This window comes from Lolium rigidum, chromosome 7, assembly GCF_022539505.1.
Source record: "Lolium rigidum isolate FL_2022 chromosome 7, APGP_CSIRO_Lrig_0.1, whole genome shotgun sequence".
Lineage (NCBI taxonomy): Eukaryota > Viridiplantae > Streptophyta > Magnoliopsida > Poales > Poaceae > Lolium > Lolium rigidum.
Genome location: NC_061514.1, coordinates 259690741 through 259716197, shown reverse-complemented (window position 1 = coordinate 259716197; position 25457 = coordinate 259690741). Strand labels below are relative to the sequence as shown.

At 43.7% G+C, this 25457-nt stretch overlaps 1 protein-coding gene and 1 long non-coding RNA gene across 2 annotated transcripts; one reads left to right on the top strand and one right to left on the bottom strand.

Annotated features, from left to right (window-relative positions):
* The first annotated feature begins 3630 nt into the window (after window positions 1-3630).
* Window positions 3631-8075, top strand: LOC124672683 (uncharacterized aarF domain-containing protein kinase 2-like). The gene is made up of 5 exons (XM_047208874.1): window positions 3631-5040; window positions 5224-5490; window positions 6210-6365; window positions 7116-7260; window positions 7760-8075. The coding sequence occupies exons 1-4, from the start codon at window positions 3631-3633 to the stop codon at window positions 7218-7220; spliced, it is 1938 nt and encodes a 645-aa protein (XP_047064830.1). The 3' UTR covers window positions 7221-7260; window positions 7760-8075.
* A 5320-nt stretch (window positions 8076-13395) lies between these two features.
* LOC124670716 lies at window positions 13396-14077 on the bottom strand. Its single transcript, XR_006992633.1, has 2 exons — window positions 13977-14077; window positions 13396-13696 (listed from the first exon to the last, which is right to left on the bottom strand). It is a non-coding gene; the product is annotated as an uncharacterized LOC124670716 (long non-coding RNA).
* Window positions 14078-25457: the final 11380 nt, after the last annotated feature.

The following is a 25457-nucleotide window of genomic DNA, read 5'->3' as shown; positions in this document are numbered from 1 at the left end:
AGAGTTGATTATTTTACGGACTTTCATTCATGATATACGGTGACGCGTAACTTTATCTAGAAGACGTCGTTAATGAACCCTCGCTGACGAACAGATCTGTATACTTCTTGTCATTAGTAAACTGTCGATGACAAAGCTTGTTATCTGACGACCATCATTATAACTTAGCACTGGCGTTTCCATTTGTTTCTGCATGTCATTAGTAGTTTCAAGTGACAGACTTATTTATTCACAACAGTGACTGATCGTTTTTTCGGCTCGTCGCTAGTTCCATTTTAATGAACAAAAAATAAACACGTGTATTAATATAACCCACGTTGGCATATGTATATAATACAGTTCATGTTGGCATACGTTTACAATACAGTTCACGCTAGCATATGTATACAGTACACGCTAGCATATGTACAAAATACAGTCCACGCTCATGGTTACAATAGGTGGCAAGCAAGCATACACAACCTTAATCTAGCCATATTATTTTTATAAGTTGCACAATATCACTTTTTCACATATTTCCATCTCATCAAGTTTTGGAAATAACATCACACAACTAGGATCCTCGTCTTACCGTGGGGTCACTGTTGCGAGCAATATACAACAATAATCGCAATCTTCACATGTATATCCGCATCTTCCCATGGAAACAACTATTGCAAGGAAAATAGGACAAGATTATGGTAGAGATAATTGACTCGCTGTCTCAAAGGATGTAGGCAATGAGAAGATAAATAGTTAACCGAATAAGGATAGATGTATAACACCAGAACACTAGTTTGTATTGCAAATTGTTCAACTTCCAAAAAAGGCAAAAGGAAAGATTTTGGCAGATGAACTATGAAGAACCTGAATTCATGACAGTGATATGTCTTTGTATGCTTCCAAAAAGGATCATTGACAGATTATAGCATGTCATGACTAAATATATAGCAATAATAACGGAACATGAGGAATTTCTTCTTATAATCTGTTTACGGTGTGTCACGTGTGTTCAGTCAAGGAAGCGTACATGTCTGTGCGGGATAATCAGTCTTCAGATTGAGTCAATGAACTGTTGTCAATCCTCTTGTATTTGAGGCCATCTGGAAATTTGATGCAGAGTCTCTATCTGACTCGTTGCTCTCCTCGTGTTGGCCCGTCTCTTCCAGTTGTACAACTGCATGTGTCTGCGAGAAAGATGTTTTAGTTCCACAAAGAAGATAAACGTAGTTATTGAAATGAAATTAGTAGACAACCTATTAAAACACTATTGAACATAATACTGGATAACATGAGGAGAGTAAAAGAGTACTGGATAACGTGAGGAGAGTAAAAATATATAAACGAGTATCTAACGTACTAAATGACCCATGGGCACGCACCCTTGAGCGGAGGAGCTAGTACCATTCAGTAGTACTTTCTCCCATATTGATGTGTTCATTCTACAAATAATTGAAACGAGTTATCAAAATGAAATTAAGAGAAGTATCTAACCTACTAAATCAGTATTGAACAACTGCATAAACATGGTACAAAATTATCCTAATATACTAAACCGGGAAGAAAATAGATATACTTAAATCTCCATGGTCCGCGTTAGCTAGCATTCATATATGACGGTCAGTCAGGTATAAAAATAATGGATGGACAACATAATTAAGTAAGTAAAATAATTATGAATATTAAGATATAGTGTGCAGGAACAAAGTTACCATACATATACAATCATCGGCCAGATATAGCACGAAAGGATCACAACATGGTTAACTAAGTAAAGGACCTAGAAATATAAAGTGTGTTGGAATAACCTTGTGATCTTAAATTTTTTGATGACTGGAGTACCTGCAGAGAATAGTGGACAAACGTGGATATAGACAATTCATCACAGTAAATAAGCATAAGCAACACCAAAGCCACTGATGTTGCTGATTTTTGTTGAGCTCACAAATGTGGCATTGTTCAATCATGGTCCAAAGCAGATCATGCCATATGAGTGAACTAAAAAAAATGGCAGTACATCAAATACACGGCCATCAACATGATAATACAAGTAAACATGATTTTCTACTAATACTAAAACATGGAATTGAGGTTTGCCTCATACAAGGTAGCCAAATAATTGCTGACTTAGATCCAGAAACTTTACAAAGCGAAGTTACATGTTCTTTGTGCTGACGACTCGGAATGAACAACCCATGCGGATTGTACCACAACTCATGCATGCAGGGGTGGAGCTGGAGCTCGAGTCACCCTGATGCACCATTTGCTATATACCAGGGTGACTCGAGCTCCATCAGGGTGCATCAAGGTCCATCAAGGTGGCTTTAATTTGCTCTACAAAATGTGTAGATCCGAGTTCACCCAATATGGCACCGTTTAATCATCGGCCAGAACAGATCGTGCCACATTAACTTAGCAAAAAAATCGGTAGCACATCAACATAATAGTAGCAGTGAACATTGTTAACATGGTTATGTATTAAGTTAAAAAAAAGATTGATTCATCATTCAACGGTACAACTCAACAACAAAATATGCTATGAGTAACCAAGTTCGTTTTTATCCTCTATTTGGTTATCTTTCTTTTACTTTAGAAACACGAATAGGCTTCTTTTTGAAAAAAAAAAACTTTGAATTTGAATATGCTTTCGTTGTAGCAGTAGTAATCTGTCACGTACTCACGACCAGGCGAAGTTGGCAACTCAGACACGATGGCTTTGACCCTCTCGCCAAGTCGGCCGATTCCGACCCCGAATAAACCATCGTGGATGCCCTCCTCTCCAAGAAAGAATCGGACCACCAACGTCCACCCTGGACAACAAATATCGCAAAAACAGGGGAAGCAAACCCACCGCCACCGACCCGACCCGGCACACATCTCAGTTTCGCCTCTCCCGCCGCCGCCGATTCGACCTCCGCCGCCGCTTCCTCTGCCCGCGCGGATTGCGGCCCCGGTTTCGAGTCTCGTCTCCACTCCCAGGGTTGGAGCCCTCCGCCCTCCGGCGGTCCGGCCTGGTTCGCCCCCGTGGGGGGCTTCTCTTGGGGTTTTGGCCGTGCGTGGCATGATTCCTGCCGGACTCGCGCGGTGAACCCGATGCTGCGCCTACAGTTGATCGGCGAGAGGTGCGCCTCTTCCCCCCATTCTCGTTTATTTCCTCTGTTTCTGCGGTTTTCGTAGCGGGGGAGGTGGATCTTTCGCCGCACGGCACCTGTTCGGTTTCCAGATTGGAACAGATATACACGGTTCTGCTTAATAGTTTTAGTGCACGGCTAGCCCCCGATTTCTAGTAGTATAACGCACTGAAACCGACTACCAATTTATCCAATTTTGTGTATCCCGCGTGCAATTGGTAGACATTGCTAGTTTGAAGCTTGGTGGGGGTTGTTTACTTATAATTTGATCAATTCCGGTGTTTTCAATCTAGCTTAAATCCGTCGATTCTGCACATATGTTTGGGTATGCCGTTTAGTTGACCGGAATAACTTGTTTGAGGCTTCATGCATTGCTGGAACCTTTAAAATTTATGATTAGACAGTTATTAGTAAACACACCTGAACTACATTGCTCGTACTGCTGCACAAATCGGGTACACTTAATTCGTTCACCTTGTAAACATAGGGTTTCGGCAAGTCTCAGTTAAGCTTGAAAACAATGCAATTCAATGACGCGCTCTTAACATTTGTGCGCAGGCTGCTGGCCCTCGGAGCAAACAGGCGGGCAGCCCATTTTTCCCAGTCGAGGCACCTCAGCGGGTACTACGCGGCAGCGAGGGACAATGGCCTGTCGACGAGGCGAACAATCCCAGCCGTCTTCTCCAGGATGGTCTCGCATTACAAGGTCGTCGCCAGAAAGAAGGCCGAGGATTACAGCCGCAGGAACATGGCTTTCTCCAGAGGCTACGGCTCCTTCTCTGCGGCAGTGTCAAATTCGTCTGCAAGGCAGCAAGCCCAGCTGGCGTTTAGGCGGCTCGCTCATACGTACACGTACCGCGGTCCCCGCATCCCGCTGATGAGCCGAGCTGCCTGTGCTGTCACATTGTCTGTAGCGAGGTCGCATATCATCCCTGGGTTCATGGCTTTAGCTTTTGGGAAGATGGCGTTGTCGCGGCCCGTCCTGGCAGACTCGCGGCCGCCCGCGCCCAGAATGGAAGGAATTGTCACCAAGACGCGAGATACTGGCCAGTTCCTGTCGTCCATGCTTCGTTCAGTCTGGGAGAGTATTACCTTGTTTATGAGAGCACTTCATTTGGCGTTCCTCTTCTTCCCTGCAACTGCATTGGCTCCGTTTGCTGATAGGTTCAGCGTAGAGTTTAGAAGAAGGTGGCTTTCTCTGGTACGGCGCACCCTCGAAAAGGCTGGGCCAGCGTTCATTAAGTGGGGTCAATGGGCTGCAACACGTCCTGATCTTTTTCCAAGTGATCTCTGCGTTGAGCTTGCAAAGCTTCACAGCGGAGCTCCGGTGCATGGTTTCGCTTACAGCAAAGCTGCCATTGAGAAGGCATTCGGTCGTAAGCTTTCTGAAATATTTGAGACCTTTGAAGAGGATCCTGTAGCTTCCGGAAGCATTGCACAAATACATCGGGCTACACTGAGAATTAAAGAAGACTCCGACTCTGACTCTGCGAAAAAGAAGAAAAAGAAGAGGAAAAATCAACCTACTGTAAAGCATGTTGCAGTTAAGGTCAGGCATCCTGGTGTGGGAGAATCAATCAAGAAGGACTTCTTACTCATCAATTCTTTGGCAAAAATTTCGAATGCTGTCCCTGGATTGAGCTGGCTAAGGCTGGATGAGAGTGTCCGCCAGTTTGCAGTTTTCATGATGTCTCAGGTTGACCTTTCCAGGGAAGCTGTTAATTTAGGTCGTTTCATACACAACTTCCGGAGATGGAGACATGTTTCTTTCCCAGAGCCATTATATCCGCTTGTGCATCCAGCAGTCCTTGTCGAGTCATTTGAGAATGGAGAAAGTGTTGCTCGCTTTGTCGATGAAATTGAAGGGCATGCTCGGGTGAAGAAAGACCTTGCCCACATTGGGACATACGCATTCTTGAAGATGCTTCTGGTATGTGCTTACTAATTATTTGTATCCATTTTTTCTCATTTCCCCTAAGTTCTGGTATTTGTGTGGGGTTAGCCCTTGCAATATCTGCTGTTATGTGTTATGTAACATGTTGTAGTCTCGTAGATGCTCCAACTCAGTTTGAGGCACTGAATTCTCATTTTATCATTCCCCCTCTTTCTGTAGGAGGACAATTTTATTCACGCGGATATGCACCCAGGAAACATTCTTGTCCGTGTAAATGAGAGCAAGAAGAGGAATATATTTTTCAGATCTAAACCCCATATTGTTTTTCTTGATGTTGGCATGACTGCTGAGCTCTCTGGAAACGATCGTGATAACTTAAAACAATTCTTCAAGGCAGTTGCTATTAGAGATGGGCGTACTGCTGCAAAGTGTACACTACAATTATCAAAAAACCAGAACTGTCCAAATCCAGTGGCCTTTACTGAGGTAAAACATGAAACTATGTTGCACGGCAGTATTTACAGCTTAATCAGATTTGTCAGTTTGTATATGATATGGTCATCAGATGTCATGCATTATATGTACCTTTATGCATTCTTGTACATTGCTTATCATAGTAGATAAATGCTGGGCAGTTGACGCATCTGGTTTCCTCAATATGCAGACATTATAATACTTTACAGTGTCATGGAGAGTTCAAACTAATTTTATACACTGTAAAATATGTGAAATTTCTACTACTGTATTATTAGGATTTGGGTCTGTGATAACACAAAATTTGACTGGTTTGCTGAGGTGACTGTTGCCTGAGAAATGCCGACACAAGGGATGTAGGCATGTAGCCATGTAGGAAATATTAACCAATGGAAAGACCCTACCCCTGTTGTTAGCTCTGCCAGAAAAAGTGTAGCCCACATGGCACATATATTTGGCAAGTGTTAACTTCTATATTTGTTGTTATCTATTTGCATAATATGTTTTCCACCCTAGTAGTCTAGCTTCTATTTGCATAATATGTTTCCCAGATGACTCCACCAATTTGATGTCCTTTGCGGTTTGTATTTTTTTTTATCTAGCCTTTGACTGTCTCATATTTTCTTCTGAATTTTTCTGCTATACTGCTGATAGTGCTGTCCTGATCTTGCTATGCATTTTTCTTCAGTTGTAATGAAAATAATCCTATTTTCCATTATTGGTCATGGTAGGAATTGGATAAGACATTTGCTTTCTGGGGAACACCGGAGGGGGACGTTTTTCATCCTGTTGAATGCATGCATCAATTGCTCGACACAGTTCGTCGCCACAAAGTCAACATTGATGGCAACATCTGTACTGTAATGGTTACCATTTTGGTTCTTGAGGTAATGTACTGTTGTAGAACTTTAAACTTGATACCTATATAGTACTCGGAGAAGTTTCTGTAATTATAATAATGTCTATAAAAGGGAATTTTACGATATATAGGAGTGCTTGATAAGGGCCTCCATCGTTCTTTTTTGCTTGCAAAATCATATTATTATTACTTAAGATAAGAAAGATACAGTCATTACATAGCCATTTCCAAATTGACTTAATTGGTTCATCCTAAAAATATTTGACTAACTTGGTGAAATGGTGACTGTACACAGTCGCTGTTGTAAAGAAAGATGATGGTTTAGACATGGCCACGGTTCTCTAACATATATGCAACTTTTGCTGTTATGTTTTATATAGTATAAAAATTCTAAAATACATAAAGAACTATATTATGGATCATAGATGAAGTGATACCATTTCCACCTTGCCAATCTATTTTTTCTGTGTACTAGTAATCAAAGTTTAACTGCGCATAGCATATTTCCAACCAGATTTAGTGTAACTTTCATGGATGATTTAGTTTTCATCATATTCACTTCATTACAGGTAGCCAATATTAAATCTTCCTACTAGATGACATTATTTAAGGATGCTTTATGTTTTCTCTTAACATATGGACTTATGGAAATATTACTAGTGGGTTTGGTTGCCGACCGATCTTTTATATGTTACCAGCTAGTTGATTGCACCGTGTCTAATATCTACCCATAGAAGCATACACATTGTGCTTACCATGGCTATTTATTCTTTTGTAGGGGTGGCAACGCAAGCTAGACCCACGCTTTGATATCATGGAGACGTTGAAGACTCTGCTAATAGAGAAGGAAGTAAAACAACCACCAATGGATTATTTTGGATAAAACCATTGGTGCTTCTCAATTATCGAAGTACGAGGATCAGGTAATGTAGATTTCAATAACAACTCTTCTTTTTGGTTTAAAAGTGTAACATTGTTTCATTCCAACCAACCTTCTAGCACGAGCACTAGAAATATAAGCTGGGCAGACACACCAGCTCATGAACTCTTAACTGACGCTGCAACTGATTCACATATTTCTTTTCATCGCTACTAAGAAGTTGTCTAGTCTACAAGTTGCTATCTGGTCTGATGATGAGTCAACAGTCTAGTGGTGAGAGGAAGTTGGAGGGGGTAACTTGGTTATAGTTGGCCTCTGGCTGTAGTTGGTTCCTGCTAAAATTTGGTGCAGGCCATCAACCTGTATCCTTCCTGTGCCAGCTTTTAGAAACCATAGTTGCGCTTTCTACTGTTTCCAAAGTAGATTTTTTTTCCCATGGTCTGGTCATAGGATATCCATGGTAAAAATTGAATTGCAAACTTACAGCTAGGATATTCAGCAACTCACGATTCTGATATGACTGTTGCATATCTCCTTGACAGATAAGCAGCGAAAGATGATGGCAGCATGGAGCAGAAGTTGGAATATTTAACTTGTGAAGCAAATTAAACTAATACCCAATGCTGTTACGCACTTATTCTGCCTCTCCTTTTTGAAAGTAGGGTTAGATGCACCTTGCTGCACTGGGTACAGTTTGACAACCTTCAGTGCGAAAATTTTGGTCTGCACCTTGGATGATCAGGTCACTGGGTCTTGTAACCCATGAAGTCTTTTGGTCCACAAACTATACTTATTAGTAACAGTCCTTTCTAGATGTAGTTACGTACATGATAATTATCGAAAACGAACTCTGAACTATGTTGCATAGTAAGTAGTCAAATTGTCTTCCAGGTTTATCTTTTTGTACTTGGCAGCTATGCCATCTGATGTAAATTTGGATTAGGTAGACAAATATCTGAGATTGGCTTAGCTAAAGTTTTTTTTTGGTATTCTGTGGAAACTTCTCGTGGTAACTCGTTAGACATGTACGTGCTTGCATTACATGCACTTTTGCGAGCGCTGAAGTTAGCTGCTGCTTGTAGGGTTGTAGTGATTGGTGTATGAGCCCGATTAACGGCTGTTATTATTGTCTTAGCAGTTGTTGATGTTGTTAGCCCTGTGGAGTTAAAACTTTGAGAGCTGCGTGTGCATTACCTGTTGATTGGACTAGACATCCTTTCTAATTTCTTGTTCTATGGCCTTCCTGGAAAGCTAGCATGACACGATGAATAGTCTATGAGGTACACATTCTATGTGGCCACGTTTGAAACCGCTTCCACTGGTGTTTGTACTGATTGGATTAGGCGTCTGGCCGGAGTGCAGTGGGCTCGCGGTGCAGACTTTGCGTCGTGTCCAGTTACGGTGGTCAGCGTTGGCAGCTTTGGAGAGGTTCCGTCGGGCCGACGTGTAGCGCACTACTCGACGCAGCTACAGCATGCATGAGCTATAGCAGAGAGAACTGAGAGAAAGATGGCATGAAAGGGCTGTTGCCAGTAAGTAGGCAGTAGGATCCACGGCATCTCAGGAAACAGCACGTTTGCAATACCAACTGATGCTCTCTTCCTCCGGTCTTGGTCGCTGTCGGTTTGGAAAGCTGGCTTTGCCGGCTCCATTCGGCCATTAATTTTGCCCAGCCTGACAAGTTGGGTCCTGCCATACAAAAAATGTTCGGCGCAAATAGCAACAGGTGGGTGGTGGTCATGTGCCTGATGAAACCTACAAGGACAGATCTGAGATTGTGTAGAAAAGCCACCGTACACACCTAATGAGGTATTTTGCATCCGTTCCGCATTGCTATTAAGGCTTGTTTGATTCACAAAATTTCACAAACTTAGAAATAGGAAAAAATACAGAAATGGGATAGGAATGCATGTGCATACATAATTGGATGTTTGATTTGTAGGAATAGGAAAAACACCCGAATCTTTAAAACCATAATTAAATCATCATTAAAATAAATGTAAAGATAAGATTAGGTCATTATCATACAACTTATGACTTTGTCTCGTTCTTTGTGCATCAAAATGTAAAAAAAGAATTAAGTGGATTATAGAATTTTCCTATGAAACCAAAACCAAATAAAAAAATACCTACGCTTTTGGTATGCTCCATTCCATTTAATCAAATGGATGAATAGTGCAACTAGAGGAAAATTTCCTATTTCTATGGGTTTTCTCCAATATTCCTATGAATCAAACATGCCCTAATGAAAATCATACTACGTACTTTCAGCAATTTTCAAAAACAATAGATACTTTTATTTTCTCTATGAATCTGCAAAACACCATTAAAAGAAACTTTTACTCCCACTACATTAAAAAAAGATGTGTAGATCAATTGTGATTTTTTCTTGCACACCTTGTATTAAAAAATCTTTACAGTTACATGGTGAACATCTAGTATGTCTTTTTTGATAAATAAAATATATTAATATTGCGAAGATACCCATTACAACTAGCTCTGCAGATGTTCAAAACATTAGTGATGCACACAACTAAGAAAAGAATAAAAAAGAGAAAAAAAAAGACCCAAAGTAATTTTTTTGTCTTTTTAACTCATATAAAGTGAATTTTTGAAAGAAAAAAAAACCTACAACCAGTGGTTACTACGATTTTTTTACATGAGTAGTCTCATGCTACTTATTTAGGTCATCTTTTTTTGCATACTTTTTAAACGTAGAAATAGAAAAAAAATAAGTTAGGCAAGAGATTGAGTCTCTCAAGAGAAAAATATGTGACATGCCTCTTGTGAGGCTACAATGTTAAAAGGAGTGTCTAGGGCTCAGTTGACTAAACATGAAGCTCGTGCTCAGTCAAGTGATGTTATCGTGTCATTTGAATTTTTCGTTTTTATCCTTTTGTGAATGAACGGTAACAATTAGCCCCGTACGTGCATACTGCACTCATCTGGATATGAATGGCAGTTAGCTTGCTGCTCGCGGGTTTCTTTCAATGTTTAGTTGAAAAAGAAAGTACGAGTAGTAAAGAAGTTGCTGTTGAGCGAACTATCATGCTTGCGTTTAGCTAAGAGCAAATTAGCGCGTTTCGCTGGGAAAGTAGTTAGTGATCTGGCGCGCTCTCGACATCCTGTGTATGAATAGACCCAAAGTGTACGCTCTTAGCATGCAATTAATCAATTTAGTTTGTTGATCACGAGTGTGTGCTATTCTGATAAAAAAACATGATATACAAAATTAAAACAAATTTATGTAACCATAGTTGCAACCCCACTTGCAACTTCCTTCTAAGACAAATGACGACTCAAATACAACATGTTAGCATATATTTTTGGAAAATGCTTCACATCAGTCGACCGATGATCGGTCGCTTCCGGCTCAGTGCACTTCGTACGTAATCCATCCGCCCACGCCATCCCCGCATGCACTGCAGCAGTTGCAGCAGCCGCACGCCACTGGCCAGCCTTCGTAGCTAGCATGCACGCACGCGCGCTTAGCTTAGTAGCACCCTGCTGCTGCCTGCTGCCTGCTGCCTGCTGCATGCGCACATGGAGGTTCTTAGGGCATGTCCAATGCACTGCCCTAGAGCTACTGCCTCACACCTTTAACTAGGTTCGGGTGGTCCAAAGTAGGTTCGGATGAGGAGGCAGCCTCCTCTTCAAGAAGTGGGATCTTAAGCCTAAAAAGCATGCTTTTTGGAGAGAGAAAGAGATACATAGTGTCATATTTGTGGGGTCCCTTCTCTCTTTTTTCTGACTAAAGTTGTAGCTTTCATTGGAGAGATAAAATTGAACATGTTGCTTCTGACAACTTTTTTACATGGAGCAGCTAGTTGTGTATGCCACCATTGCTCATGCCCTTACTATCTAAATGGAGCTGCATGTACACATACTAATAGTACCTTGCTTGCGTGGCCTAGCTGGTTGTTAAATAGATCAATGCACGCCTAGCTCCCTAGCTCCGGCTCCGCCTTGAGATTGTTAATGTTGTAGACTCTTGTTGTATGTTGTAAAAACCCAAATTTTATATTGGATTCCTCCGTGATTATTATTGTAAATATATCAATGATTTGTTGTTAAGCTATCTTGGTACCAAAAATATTAGTTTGGTAATTCTTTTTGTTGAAATTATTGTTTATTATTGTTGTAAACACCTATTTTTTATGTGAACCTTATTTTTATTTTTTTGTTGTAAATACATTAGTGACTATACTGATTGTGAACATATGATTTTTTTATAGAAATCATTGTTTACTATTTGTTGTAAACACCTAATTTTTTTGTTGTATTTGTATTTAATTATTATTGTAAATACTCTGGTGATTTTATTGTAAAGATATGAAACTGTTGTTTATTATTTGTTGTAAACACATACCTTTTTGTAGGACTCTTATATTAGCACTAGAATATTGTTGTTAAAACCCAACATTAACTACGGTAGGCTCTACTAGGTAGGAGTAGTACTTGAGAGCAGATGACTTCCACCGGGAAAGCAAAGTAGCAGTGGTAAAGCGCCTGCCACTTGATGTAGCACAGCAGGACTGAAAGCGACATGCAAGCGATGGTAGGAGAGATGGATTATTTACTAGCGTACGATCCTGATCTAACGGTCCCGGAAGCAACCGATTATTTTGCACCGCATCCGGCGACCGACGGCTAGCGCGGGCCTATATTTTTTTAGTTGCAACTCGACTTGTAACTTAAAAAAAAAAACCCAGTTACAACCCTACATGTAACCAGAAAAAAAAATATCAGTACCAACCCGACTTACAATTAGAAAAATCTCACTTGCAACCCCACTTTCAACTGGAAAAAAGGATGTCAATAGCAACCCCACTTGCAAGCGAAAAAATTTCAATCCCAACCCTATTGCAACTAGGAAAAAGTTAGTTATAATCTAACTTGCAACTAGAAAAAATCTCACTTGCAATCCCACTTGAACCGGAAGAAAAATGTCAGTTGAAACTCGACTTGCAAGTGGGAAAAAAATTCAGTCGCAATCCCACTTGCAAGTAGATAATTCAGTTGCAACCCAACTTGCAACTAGTAAAACCTCAGTTGCAACCTCAATTGCAACCGGAAAAATGCCAGTTGCAACCCGATTTGTAACTGAAAAAAAATCCACTTTCAACTAGAAAAATATCAGTTGCACCTCGACTTGCAACTGGGAAAGATCTCAGTTAACATCCTAGTTACAACCAAAAAATGCCATTTGCAACACGATTTGCAACTGTAATATTTTACCCCTGCTGCACCTGGAAAAAATAATCTCAATTGATGTCCGACTTGCTACTAAAAATGTGGGCACATGACAAATCTTGTAACCAAATCATAAAAAGAATTATCAACAAAAAATAATAGCAACAAGTCAAGCTACACAACTAAAAAAATAGAAGATAAACAATCTGCAAAATAGAAGAAAATAAAAAGCAAATTTTAAGAAATTAATAGAAAGAGAAAAATGATGAAGGAGCAGCTGTTCGGTAGTTCTGCTCGTATTAGCAGAACACACTACTGCACAATTCACCTTTCCTGTACCACAAAGCCCACCTCAGGCCCATGCTGGCAAAAAAAAAAAAGTGTCTCATTAAGGAAAACCAACGACAACTAGCAACGGGACTTACGGAAACGCAACGTTGTCATCCTGATACGAATCTTAACGCCACTAAATCCTCGGATAGTTATCACGTTAACTGAGCACAAGCTAGTTGAGAACTACAGCAAAAATCCCTAAGACCTCGTTTGGCAACAGTGGATTCCAGTGTTTTGGAGTGTATAATACAACGTGTTTTTGGTGAATACACTTCCGTCACCCAATTCCCTTTCTCCCACCCAATACTCTCACACCACAATACTCTCCACCCAATCCCATCGTTTGGCACACAGGGATTAATCTGATCTCATTTGAACACAAACTGGGAGCAAATGGCATGTTGCATTGTGAAGTAATAAAAATCATAACTATATACCATTCAATATCAAGTAAAATCATAAGCTTTACACAGACATTTCTTTATAAGCATTTCGAAGACAGTAACTTTATGATGCAAGCATCTGCAATAACACACAAGTATTCATTTAAAAGAACATCTCATAACATGACAAGAAGCATTGTGCACTTTGATGCTACAAAGATCTTAGAAGACTGAACAGGAGAAGCTATGGTGGGCACCTGAACCTGGTGTAATATCAAGTATAGCTCCATCAAGTAACATCATGCACACACACCTCCAATAATATGTAATCATATCCATAAAACATAGGCAGGTATGGAAAATAAATAGTGCAAATTACAGTGCTGAATTTAAATAGTGCAAATTGCAAATATATTAACATGGCACTTCTTGTGCTCAACTTTGGAAGCAGAGATGACAAATTCGCCAGTTCACAATCTTAGAAAACATACACTAAAAACTACTAGCTGTGGAGCGTCCTCCTCTTGGATTCCTGAAGTTTAATTATGATGCATTCCTGAAACAGCATTCCTGAAACAACATAGGCATAAACAGTGAGTAAAGTGTATATGTTACTTCAGACCATAAACAGGAGTAAACAACAGAGGCATAAACAGTGAGTAAAGTGTATATGTTACTTCAGACCATAAACAGTGAGTAAACAACAGAGGCATAAACAGTGAGTAAAGTGTATATGTTACTTCAGACCATAAACAGTGAGTAAACAACAGAGGCATAAACAGTGAGTAAACAACAGAGGCATAAACAGTGAGTAAACAACAGAGGCATAAACAGTGAGCAATGATCTTACCTCAAGTTAACCTAGCCAACTGTCTCCGAAACCATAGAATAGCTGTGCCATCTTTGTCATCTACGAGATTGACAAAAAACTCACGGTTGTGAGCATTTTCAAAGACCTCCGAGTGCTGTAATTTTCTCATCCGGTGTGACACCTTCCAAGGTTTTCAAGGCTTCCATGCATCTTGTAATTGTGAATTCTTGTGCAACTTCTTTTCGGCTTCCTTTTCTTTGATTTGCACTAACCTCTCCATCACTCCTACTAAACCATCTGTGCTCCTCTTCTTTGGGCTATTCTTACGATTCACTCTCGAGCCACCAACTTTTGACTTGTTCCTCTCGACAGCAGCTACTTGTGATGTGTTCCTCTCGACAGCAGCTACTTGTGACGTGTTCCTCTCGACAGCATCTACATGTGACATGTTCCTCTCGACAGCATCTACATGTGACATGTTCCTCTCGACAGCATCTACATGTGACATGTTCCTCTCGACAGCAGCTACACGTGACTTGTTCCTCTCAACAAAAGCTACATGCGACTTGTTCCTCTCGACAGCAGTTACCTGTGACTTGTTCCTCTCGACAATGACGAAGATGTGACTTGTTCCTCTCGACAGCAGCAACATGTGGCGTGTTCCTCTCCATTTGCTCATCATCAATGATCTGCAAGTCTTCATCGTAGAATTTGTCCCCATGTACCTCATAGTCATCATCACTTTCTACATCTTCGATCTCCATCGATGGCCCGGCAGTAGATGTGAAGCAAAGTTTGCCTTCAGCTAATTGCCCTGTAGTAAATAGTTGTATAAGCAAACACTTGCACTATATAAGAGTTATCCTATATAAGCAAACACTAGCAGTTTTAGAAGGAAACACAATCACACTTACCATTATAGAGTTCCCCAAGGGAATCATAAAGAGGAAAAGCTTTGCGCTTGAACTTCTTGATCCTGTCGCCCAAAGAAGTCGCCAAGTTTACCCAGAGATGAGGATCAGCTTGTAGCATGCCTTTTGCTTCATTCCAGCCAACACCGCTCTGTTTACGAGCCTCCTTTAAAATCCTGTAATCCCTCTTTAGATCCTTTTCCTTGTCTTGAACCTGAGACTTTGTGAATTTCACATGGGGGTGTCTTTCATGGAAAGCTGAAACCATCAGGTTCCAAGTTTCAGTTGTCCATCCATTTTGACTTCTATGATAGGTGGTATTGTGCTCATGTAGCAGTTCCACAAGAGACTTCTCCAATGCCGGATTCCATGATGCTCTCGATTTGTCAACTGCGCAACACAATAACATTATTGCGTATTGGAAAATGCATGCAAGAAATATTAGAGATCAGGAAATGGCAGTAAAACAGCACCAAAATATCTGAGAGTGATAGCAAATTATTTACCTATTGGAGAAGCCTTTTTTCCAGACCTTTTCATACTTTTTTTTGCATGCTGCAAGTTATATTTTGGAGAACCCTTTGGATACAGTGGAGATCCATTTGGAGACATATCTATAACCAAACAGAATTATAATTATATATTGAAAGATCCAAACAAAATCCTTATGACGTGATGAAAATATCCCAAACAAACTCATTATTACATGATAAAAGACGACACAACCAATTACATGATGAAAAATATCCCAAACGAACTCATTATTACATGATAAAAGACTACACAACAAATAACATTAGCTACTGAAGTTGGTAATCGTTCCACATTTGCATAGCTATTTGGTCTCTCAAATTATTCCCTAGGATGTAGTTTTCTTGTTCATTGATGTCTTCATGGTTTTCATCACCGTTAGGTAGTATCACATAGTCAGCCGGATCTATGTTATCAGGTAGGTCATCAAGCAAAGCATCATCTCCACCATGCATTCTGATTATGTTGTGAAAGACCGCAGCAGCTGCTGGTATCTTTATTTGGTTTCTTATTGGATGGAAGGTCCCAACATGAAGAATAGGGAACCGTTTCTTCAAAATCCCCCAGTCTCTTTCTACATGGTTCCTCAGGATAGCATGGCGGTGATTAAAAAGCTCTCTGTAATTTTGTGGGCGACGATGACCATGTCCGAACTCTTTCAAGTGATACCTCGTACGCCGGTAGGGTGCAAGAAATTTTTCGGTGTTCGCATATCCACCATCAACCAAATAAAATTTTCCTTCTGGTACATTGAAACCTTTCAGTATGGCAGAGCTAAGTACTCTAGCGTCTGTTGCTGATCCTTCCCAGCCACATGAAATAGTTGTTACATTCAAGTCAAAATCACATCCTATCATCACATTCTGGCTAAGGGATCCTTTCCTATTTCTCCATGGAGCTTGACGGCTAGAAAACATAGTGATGGGCACATGAGAACCATCTATGGCTCCTAAACAGTTCTGCATTGAAGTATGAATAAGTGTCAAGTAAAAAAAACTGAAACCTAAATGTATAAGAGATGAGTTGGAGCCTAGATGGGTCAAAAAAGAATTGTAACCTGGAAATACGGAAAGAAACGAGTGTCCATAGTAATCTTTGGATGAGGTTCGTCAATGATCCGTGGCCTCACAAATCGTCTTGTCAAAATGGGAATTATATCAAAGAATTGCTTGATGTACTTGCTGAATGACCATCCACTATGCTTAAACTTTAGTTGTAAATCTTCATAAGAAGCATTATGTGAGATCATATAAAGAAAGAAGGCAAGCTTCTCTTCAACCTTGATCCTAGTATCTGATAGCAATCCTTCGTCTCTAAGATAGTTTGCCAGCCATATAAAGATGTGAGGTTCCATTCTAAAAGCCACCAAACAGTCCTTAATATGGCCACTAAGGATTTATGTGACTTTTCGCTTGCCATACAGGAAGGAGGGATGGCGTATAGTTTTTTCCACTTTATTACTATGATGCACATACAGTGCTGGAATAATAAAGAACAACAACTCATCCTCATCATTGGCCTTCCTCTTTCTAATACGCTCTATGCTCTGTAGATCCATTCTATCAATGAAGAAAAACATGTACTACAAGATCAACAAAAAAACATGCAGAAACAAGGTACACTATGTATACAACAATGAAAGAGCAAATTAAGAAACAAGGAATTGCTTTTACCTTTGCCAGGATGAGGTAAACAGCTCCAAGGGTCAGGCACAGGGTCTGGCGGCGGCGAGATCTGGCGGCGGCGAGATCGACCGCGCTGTCGGTGAAGCTCCGCCGCGACAGTAGTTCTGCTGCAGCCGTCGCCGCCGCGCGTGTAAGAAACGCGTCACCCTCCTCGCGTCTTGGAAACCCGTCCACCCGACGAGTTTGTGCGAGTTTTCTCGGGCTTACACGCCTCTATACCGGGCTGCCAAATGGGCTGTAGCGAGTATTTCTGGGTAACGGGCTAGGCCGGTAAAATACACGTGAATCCACCTAGAACCCGGGCTGCCAAACGAGGCCTAACTAAAAACCTGTTTAAATCCTCTCCGCTGCTCAACCGCGCTCCAACCTCCAAAGCAAAAGGAGTTGCAGCTTATTTACCCGGAGTGGCTAAGGGTCTGTTTGGTTCATTGCCCACGTCAGCCCCACCAAAAAATTGGTTGCCTATTGTATTTTGGTCCATGTTTAGTTTGTTGCCAAAATTTTGGCTGCCAATGGGTGTTCCACTATTTGTTTCACATAATCTTGCCAAATAATTGGTCAAGTGTGGGTGGAGAATTCCTTGGCCAAAAAATTGGCAAGCCAATTCTTGCCAATATTTGGCAGGGCAAGGTAGGGTACAAACCAAACATACCCTAAATCCATGCTGCACAGGCTCGACGGAGTGGAGGAATTCCAGACAAGCTCTAAGAGCATCTTCACCGGCACCCCCGATAGTGGCCCCGATAGCATTTTACGGGCCGGGGTTGAAAATGGGCTCGCACCGGCGCGTCCCATACGACGCCGACCAATTTTGGAGCCCAATAGAATCGCCGGCAACCCCGTGCCGGCCCCTTCGCCAAGCGAGCGAATCGGGCGCGCCGGCGCCTCGCGAGGCTGAATTTTTTAGGCGTGGGAGCCGCCTGTCAGTTACGCCAGGGCGCCGCGCGGGATATTTTATCGCCACGACGCCTGGCGGGAAACTCTCCTGCGCGGGAAACTCTCCCGCCACGACACCGCGCGGGATGTTTCCCGCCTCGCCGGCAGTCTATATTATCCCTCCTCCCCCGCCATTGCTGCAAAAACCCTAGAAAAAAGCACAATGTGGGATTCGTGGGACGAGGCGGCGCTAGAGGCGGCCGTAGAAGTCGTGGAAGCGAACCCGCAGCTCGTAGAGTACGAGGCGTGGGAGGAGGCAGCGCTAGCGGCGACCGTGGATGCCCACGTCGCGGACGAGCGGCGGGGCCAGGAGGCGGAGCGGCGGCTGCGGGTGACCGAGGAGGCGCAACTGCGGCGGGTGGCGCGGCGGGAGGACCTGGAGCGGCAACGGGAGGAGTCGGAGCAGCGGCAGCGGGAGGAGGCGGAGTTCTTGGAGGCGCGGCGGCGGCGGGAGGCGGCGAGCGAGCGCCGATGGGAGCGGCGACGGGAGCAGGGGTGGGAGGACCTTTTGCTGCGGCGGTCGCAGCGGGAGGAGACGTAGATTCAGGAGGAAGTCTGCGAGCGGCGCCGTTTGGCGGAGTTGCAGCTCCGCCTACAGAGGCAGGAGGTGGATCACTGTCGGCGGCGGGAGGACCTGGAGCGGCAGCTGCGTTAGGAGGCGGTGGCCGCGGATAGAGCCGCCTACTTGACGTTCGTGGCGGAGAGAGCAGGGGATTATCGTCGGAGAAGCGGCAGAGAGAGTAGAGGAGAGACCACCGGAGAGAGCAGCTCCACCTCCATAGAGCCAACTGGCCAGTAGGTAGTAATCTAGAGATGAAGCAGGTTTCATATGTCATCCGGGATTGAGGAGTGAATAATGTTTTACTCGGATTTACCCGAAAATATTATTCATTTCTCGATCCTAAATGACATTAAAATGAAATTTCAAGTATAATATGTAGTTTATGTAAAAAAATCTATCGGGGCCGCCTGTTTGGGAGCGCCGGTGTGGGAACAGGTCCCCCAAATAGAGGATACAGTGCCGGCGCCCCCAAAACGGAGGTGCCGGCGTCCATGCCGGCGCCTATTTGGGGGCTACCGGTGGAGATGCTCTAATACCCTGTAGTTGACGGTTCAGTTATAGGTTTCCACGGCTAAAACCATAATCGATCTTCACGACCATGGACCCAAAATTGCTAAGTAGGAAACAGTGTTAATTTGCAGGGGCGGGGCTCTACATGCTAATCCTGATGCAAATTCAACGATCATGGTAGTTCGTGCTCCCTCTGTTTAAAACTTTTGATCACTAATCTTTGTTAAAACTTGAAAGCAAAAGTATAGATGATGTCTAAGGGCATCGCTAGTGTCCCCCTAAAACTCGTTAGAGGTGTAAAAAAATTTGTTTAAGCGGCTAAACCGGACCTACCAATTCCTCAAAGGTCCTTCCGTTCCTTTCTATAGTGACTAGATTTTTGGCGGAAATTAGCGCAAGAGTACTTTTTACACAAGACCCCCTGGCTGAACGATTGGAGATCAAACTAAAATTAGGGAAATCGATAACTTCCTAACTTACCGTAACAAATACCACAAATATGTCTGGTTGACTCTCCATATATGTGCAGCCAGGTTTAATTAAGGAAAGAAAAACATTGCTTCCTAAATCTAAGCAATCTTTGGGGTCATGCATTAGGAATCTCAATTAATTATTTCCTATTTTGTATGGATTTTGTTTCATGCATGTCGTGTGGGAGTTGACCGGTGGAGGGGGTGATTGAAAAAAAGTCAAGCTACAGCCTTATATTGTGAAACAAATGCCAAAAATCTAAAGGCACTATAGAAAGGAACAGAGGGAGTATAATTTTTACTCGCTGCGCCATCCGACCCTCAAATATACTCCGCCGTGGCTTTAGAGGAGAATAATTTGAATCTCCACCCTATGCCGACACTCTTTGCCGCAAACACCGCATCGTCCCCTACGTTGCCTCCGACGACCATCATCAGCCTCAACCAACACCCCGCACCCTCCGGCACCCTCCCGCCTCACTTCGATTTTGGTTGCTACCGTCAGCAGAATCGGGCAGTACATCCGCCATCACCGCACCGATTTTGTCGCCGAAAAATCCAACCGCCAAGCTTGGTTCGTTCTAAAACGGAGCCGACTGGGGATGTCGATGATGTAAAACACCCGTCGCGGAGCTAGGCGGTGCCAAAATCGAGGCAGACCGACGACCAAAGTTCTAGGAGAATCTTCGTCCTCTGAGCCCCCATCATCGACCACCAAGTGTCCTGCGAATGCCTTGAGGCGAAGAGCGTCAACAAGGAGTGCACGGTGGAGCTCCGCAGCCGGTATCCGGTACATGTTAAGGAGGAATGCAATTTTAGTATAGATTTTATTTAAATTTATGTAAAGATAGTTTATGCTATTGGTTAAAGGATAATAGATCATATACTCTAAATTTTAAGAGATTTGCAAAAAAAAGCCCTAATGAACTCAAATAAGCAGTAGTATTAATTAGTGGTGAAAAACAGAGAAGTTTGATGCTCGCTTTTCATGGTAATTCTGTATTTTAAAACGAATATACTTTATCTGTCTAGAAATAAGTGACTCAATTTTTTAAACACTAAAAAATGCATCTAGATACAACTATATCTAGACAAAGTTGAGTTACTTTGTCTTAGACAAATGAAGTAGTAGTTTCTTGCAAGAAGATTCACTCTTGGACCTATCTCTCTAAATGACATCTCCATGGCTGGACCAATCTTGGACGTCTAAACAGATGCCTTTCTCACTGAACATGTGAATATGCTAGTAGTTCATGCTTGATGCCTGCTCCTCAAATTTCTCAAAGCCCGGCCATCTAGGGCTGCGGTCATCCTCCTCCTTGTCAGCATCCTCATGTGTTGAGCAGCAGCACGCACACACGCATAAAACAAGTCCACGCATCACATTCCCACGCCGCTAGGGACAAGTATTTGGGGGACCCCTGACAAAGACTAAACAGAGCAAACCGTAGCAAGGTGACAAGCAGACACACATGCCTGTGATGCCTTCTTCTTTCTCCGATGCAGCTAAAAGCTACGCCTGGATTGCGAGAGTAGAATATCAGTGTCCTTCTAACCTTTTTTTTTGTTAATCATAGGGCTTTGCATCTACTAGTATTAGTGAACTGTTGTAGAGTGCACAAAGATCAAAGAGATTGAGGGCCAATGACAGTTGGTTTCAGCTTGGCATATTGCGTGCTCACAAACATACCCATCAAAAAGGGCCAAACGAACGTCTCAAAAAGGGAAATCCCCACAAGGATTTGCGCTGCTTATCATGATGCTGTTATTGGTAGCGAAACTCTCCTTCTCTCTGTGGATGGAAGCACCTCGTTGGATCCAAATGTACCGATGCAAATGGCTTCTTCTTTTTCGTTTCCAAGAAAGGGTTCGAAAAGTGTCAAGGCTTTGGATGGTAACTGGCGAATATGTGGCCCTTGGCAGGCGATTTACACAAAAATAACCCAAAACTGAAAGAAAAGCACAGACTGACCCTCTGGCGAAACTATTTCACGGATCTAACCTTTTTGTGTGGCGCCCCTTTCAAGAGCGCCACACATGCCCATGTGGCGCCTCTGGCTCTGGCGCCACACACCCATCCGACGTGGCCCGTCGACGCTGAGCTGGTGACCCCGATCCGACGTGGCAGCACGAGTAGCGCCTCTCTGGCCGGCGCCTCACTTTGAAAGTGTGGCGCCCCTGGCAAGGGCGCCACTGGCAAGGGCGCCACACATTCACTTAAGTTTGGGCCCCGCGCGCGCCCAGCCCGACCCTTCTTCTTTCTTTCTCTTCTTCTCTCCCTCCTCCCCAACCCGGTTCTCTCTCTCCTCCCTCTCCCCCACCAAATCCACCACCAAATCGTCGGATCTGTCCGTGGAGATCGTTCCCCATCCATTTGTCAAGGTAATCTCCTTCAAATCTTCTCCATTCATCCACTAATTTCATAGATCGGGCTAGATTTGGACATGAACCCTAGACATGTTTTTTTTCTTTTGTGCACTCTATATTGTATTGTTTGTGTTGGAGATGGTAGCCTCATGTATGCATGTGTTTGAACCATAGATTTGTAGAAATCTACATATGAAATTTCACATGTATGTGTATGAACTCTATGTATGTATGTGTATGTATGTGTATGAACCCACATGTATGCCTAGTATTTGTGATGGAGTAACTCATATTTGTTAGTTGAATGGATCGTAATATGGTTCAAAAATGTAAACATGTAGGATGGCCGGTGCCGGTGGACGGGGAAGGGCGGCCGCCGCGGTCCCGGGCGCCCCGGGCCGGGGAAGGGGCCGCCGCGGTGGAGCAGCAAGGGCCCCACGATCACCGTCACCTGCATCCTCCTCGTCTTCACATGACGAACGCCGGCTTCGAGTTCCTCCTCCGCATCGACGACGACCCACTCGGCATCAAGCGGCTACCGGACAAGTTCGCCGAGTTCGTCGACGGCCACGAGCCGGCGCACTTGCAGCTACGGGAGGCTAGCTGCAACTTCTACCGCTGGTCCGTGGAGGTCCTGTTTGACGGGCAGGGCAAGATGTACCTGCACACGGGGTGGGACAAGTTCGCCCGTGACCTCCACCTCGAGCCCGGCTGCCAGCTCACCTTCCTGTACGAGGGGGACGGCGACATGATCGTCAAGGTGTTCGACGACACCGCCTGCCGTGTGCACTACCCCACACCGGCGAATCCGGCTCCGACACCGATATTTAGATCGTCGAGTGTTGTCAACTCTATCTTCATTGCTTCGTGTTGTTTGAATGCTTTCTTAAATTGTATGAAACTATGTGCTACGATGTTAGGTTTGATGATGTTATGTCCATGATGTGTGTACAAAATGGCTGTTGATATGATGTGTGTATGACATAGTTTTTGACATGATGGCAGTTTTGTTGGAATATGGTAGGATTTTCCATGGTTTTAACACATGTCAATGAGTGGCGCCCTTCCCACTGGCGCCACATTGCACAGTATGGCGCCCGTGGCATCGGCGCCACACATGCATGTCTAATTGCACAAAACATACTGTAAGACAAATCGTCTGGGACTTAGCCGTTTTGGCGAGGCTCTTTGTGTGGCGCCGATGCCACGGGCGCCACACAAGCTTGTGTGGCGCCGATGGCACGGGCGCCACACAAAGAGGATCGCCAAAACGGCTAAGGACTTATCGTCCGGAGCCCCTGGATGTTTTCGACCCAATAGCTCATATAAGTTGGCATGTGTGGCGCCAGTGTGAAGGGCGCCACACACGGACTTGTGATAAAACCATGAAAAATCCTACCATATTCCAACAGTTTTGACAACAAGAACATTGCACTGAATATGTACCATACATTGACACAGCATAATGGTTCAAATGACAAATAAGGTTCGACGACATCAAGGTTTCAATTACAATAAGGTTCAACGACACGAAGGTTCGAGAAGATCAAGGTTCAGACAACATAATGGTTCGACAACAAGAACATAGCCAAAGGGACATCACTGCGTCGCAAAGGCTCCCTCCCCCCTTGCCTTCTTCTTCTTAGCTTCTTCAGCCAATTCTTCCTTCTCCCTTAAGTCACGAGCCAACTGAACGACCGAATCGAAGAAGTGGTGGCGCTCCTCCGTCTTTGCAGCTTCCGCTTGAGCTCTCTCCTCCTTGATGCGTTCAGCCTCCCTAGCCACCTCCTCTAGATGCATCCTATTGGCCCTCTCCCTCGCAATTTGCTCAAGTTGGCAGCTCCTCAGGAATTTTATCCATGCCTCGCGGTCCCGTTCGGCCTTCAGCTTGGCATTCCTCCTCTTGTGGAACAATATGTATTCCTCATACTGTTTTTGCATACGGGCACTCTCCGCCATCTTCTTGTCTTCCTCCTCCTTCTTCTTCCTCTCTAGTTCTTCCTTCTCCTTCTTCCGCACCGTCCTTACCGCCTCCTCCCAAACGGATTCCTCCTTCTCATTGCCCTCCCATGCTCCCTTCCCCTTGGTGGGTTGAGTTGCCATACCTGTAAACCAAATTGAAAAACCAAAGTTAGTCATGGAATATGAAAATAGAAAGTACAATGCAATTAGTAACTTCGAGACACATACGGATAAGGCCCCGCTAGGTATCGTAGCATACTAGCACCGCGACGGCCACCTCTACTAAGCCCTACGTGAATCCTTTGTTGCCTTGGAGCTTGTCGCCATTGTGGTTGATGCCTTGAGGCTTGTTGCCTTGGAGCTTGTTGCGTAGGAGCTTGTTGCCGTTGGGCTTGTGTGCTTGGAGCTTGTTGACGCGTTTGGCTTGGAGGAGGTTCACGCGTTTGGCTTGGAGGAGGTTGACGCGTTTGGCTTGGAGGAGGTTGACGCGTTTAGCTTGGAGGAGTTTGACGCGGTTGGCTTGGAGCTTGTTGGCTTGGAGCTTGTTGGCTTGGGGTTTGTTGGCTTGGAGGTTGATATGAAGCTTGTTGGCTACTTGATGCTTGACTTGTGCTAGCATCATTGCCCTTTGATTTTTTGCCGGATGTGCACTTCCTTGTATTGTGGCCCTTACTATTGCAGGATCCGCAATTAGTTGGCTCGCGAGCTTCTTGGAATAACCTGTTTCCGGAATGACCCCATCTATCCATATCTCCGTGATACCTCTTTGTCTTTCTTCTTCCACGTTTCACAACCTTCCATTCCGGATCTGGCCAAACTTGCACTCCATGATACTCCGGCCATTGTGATTGATCCAAGTAAGGACAAAACCTTGGAGCCCATGTCCTCTTTGTGGCTTCGATTGAGAACTCGGACTCCCGAACGGTGAGCGGGTTATTGTAGTCGACACGTCTAGTGCGTGCCGCTGTTAGCAAGTGGGAGCAAGCCAAATGAAGCAAAGAGGGCCTCCTACATGTGCATTCACATGTCTTTAGGGACACACGGAAAGCCCGGCCTCCGTGTTGGACACCACCTTGTGTGGTGCCTCCCAGCTCATTCACTTGGTAAACCCGATCAACATTATCATAACATGTAGCCGTTTGGGAGTCGGCCTTCCTCGCTCGAAAATCCATGAACTCTTGAACCTTCTTTGGGAACTCGGCATTCAAAGCAATTTCCTTCTCCGTTTCATCGGTGTAGTTCCGGAAATAGACATTCAACTTCTCGAATGTGTATTGAATGATTGCCGTCACGGGCAATGCACGGACACCCTTCAAAACATTGTTGAAGCACTCGGCCATGTTGCTTGTCATTTGGCCATATCTCCTCCCATCCTCATCATAAGCTCTCGCCCACTTTGAGTTAAATACGAGGTGTCTATGAAGAAACTCTTGACCACCCGCGTTGAGGTCTTTGTGCTTCGAGCAAGCCGTTGTATAGGTTTGCGAAGCGGCGCTCCGAATAAGCGAGGCAACAATCTTGAAGAAGGTCAGACAACTCTTTGCTCTTGCATGCCCGGTAGAAGTTTGCACAAAAATGCCTCATGC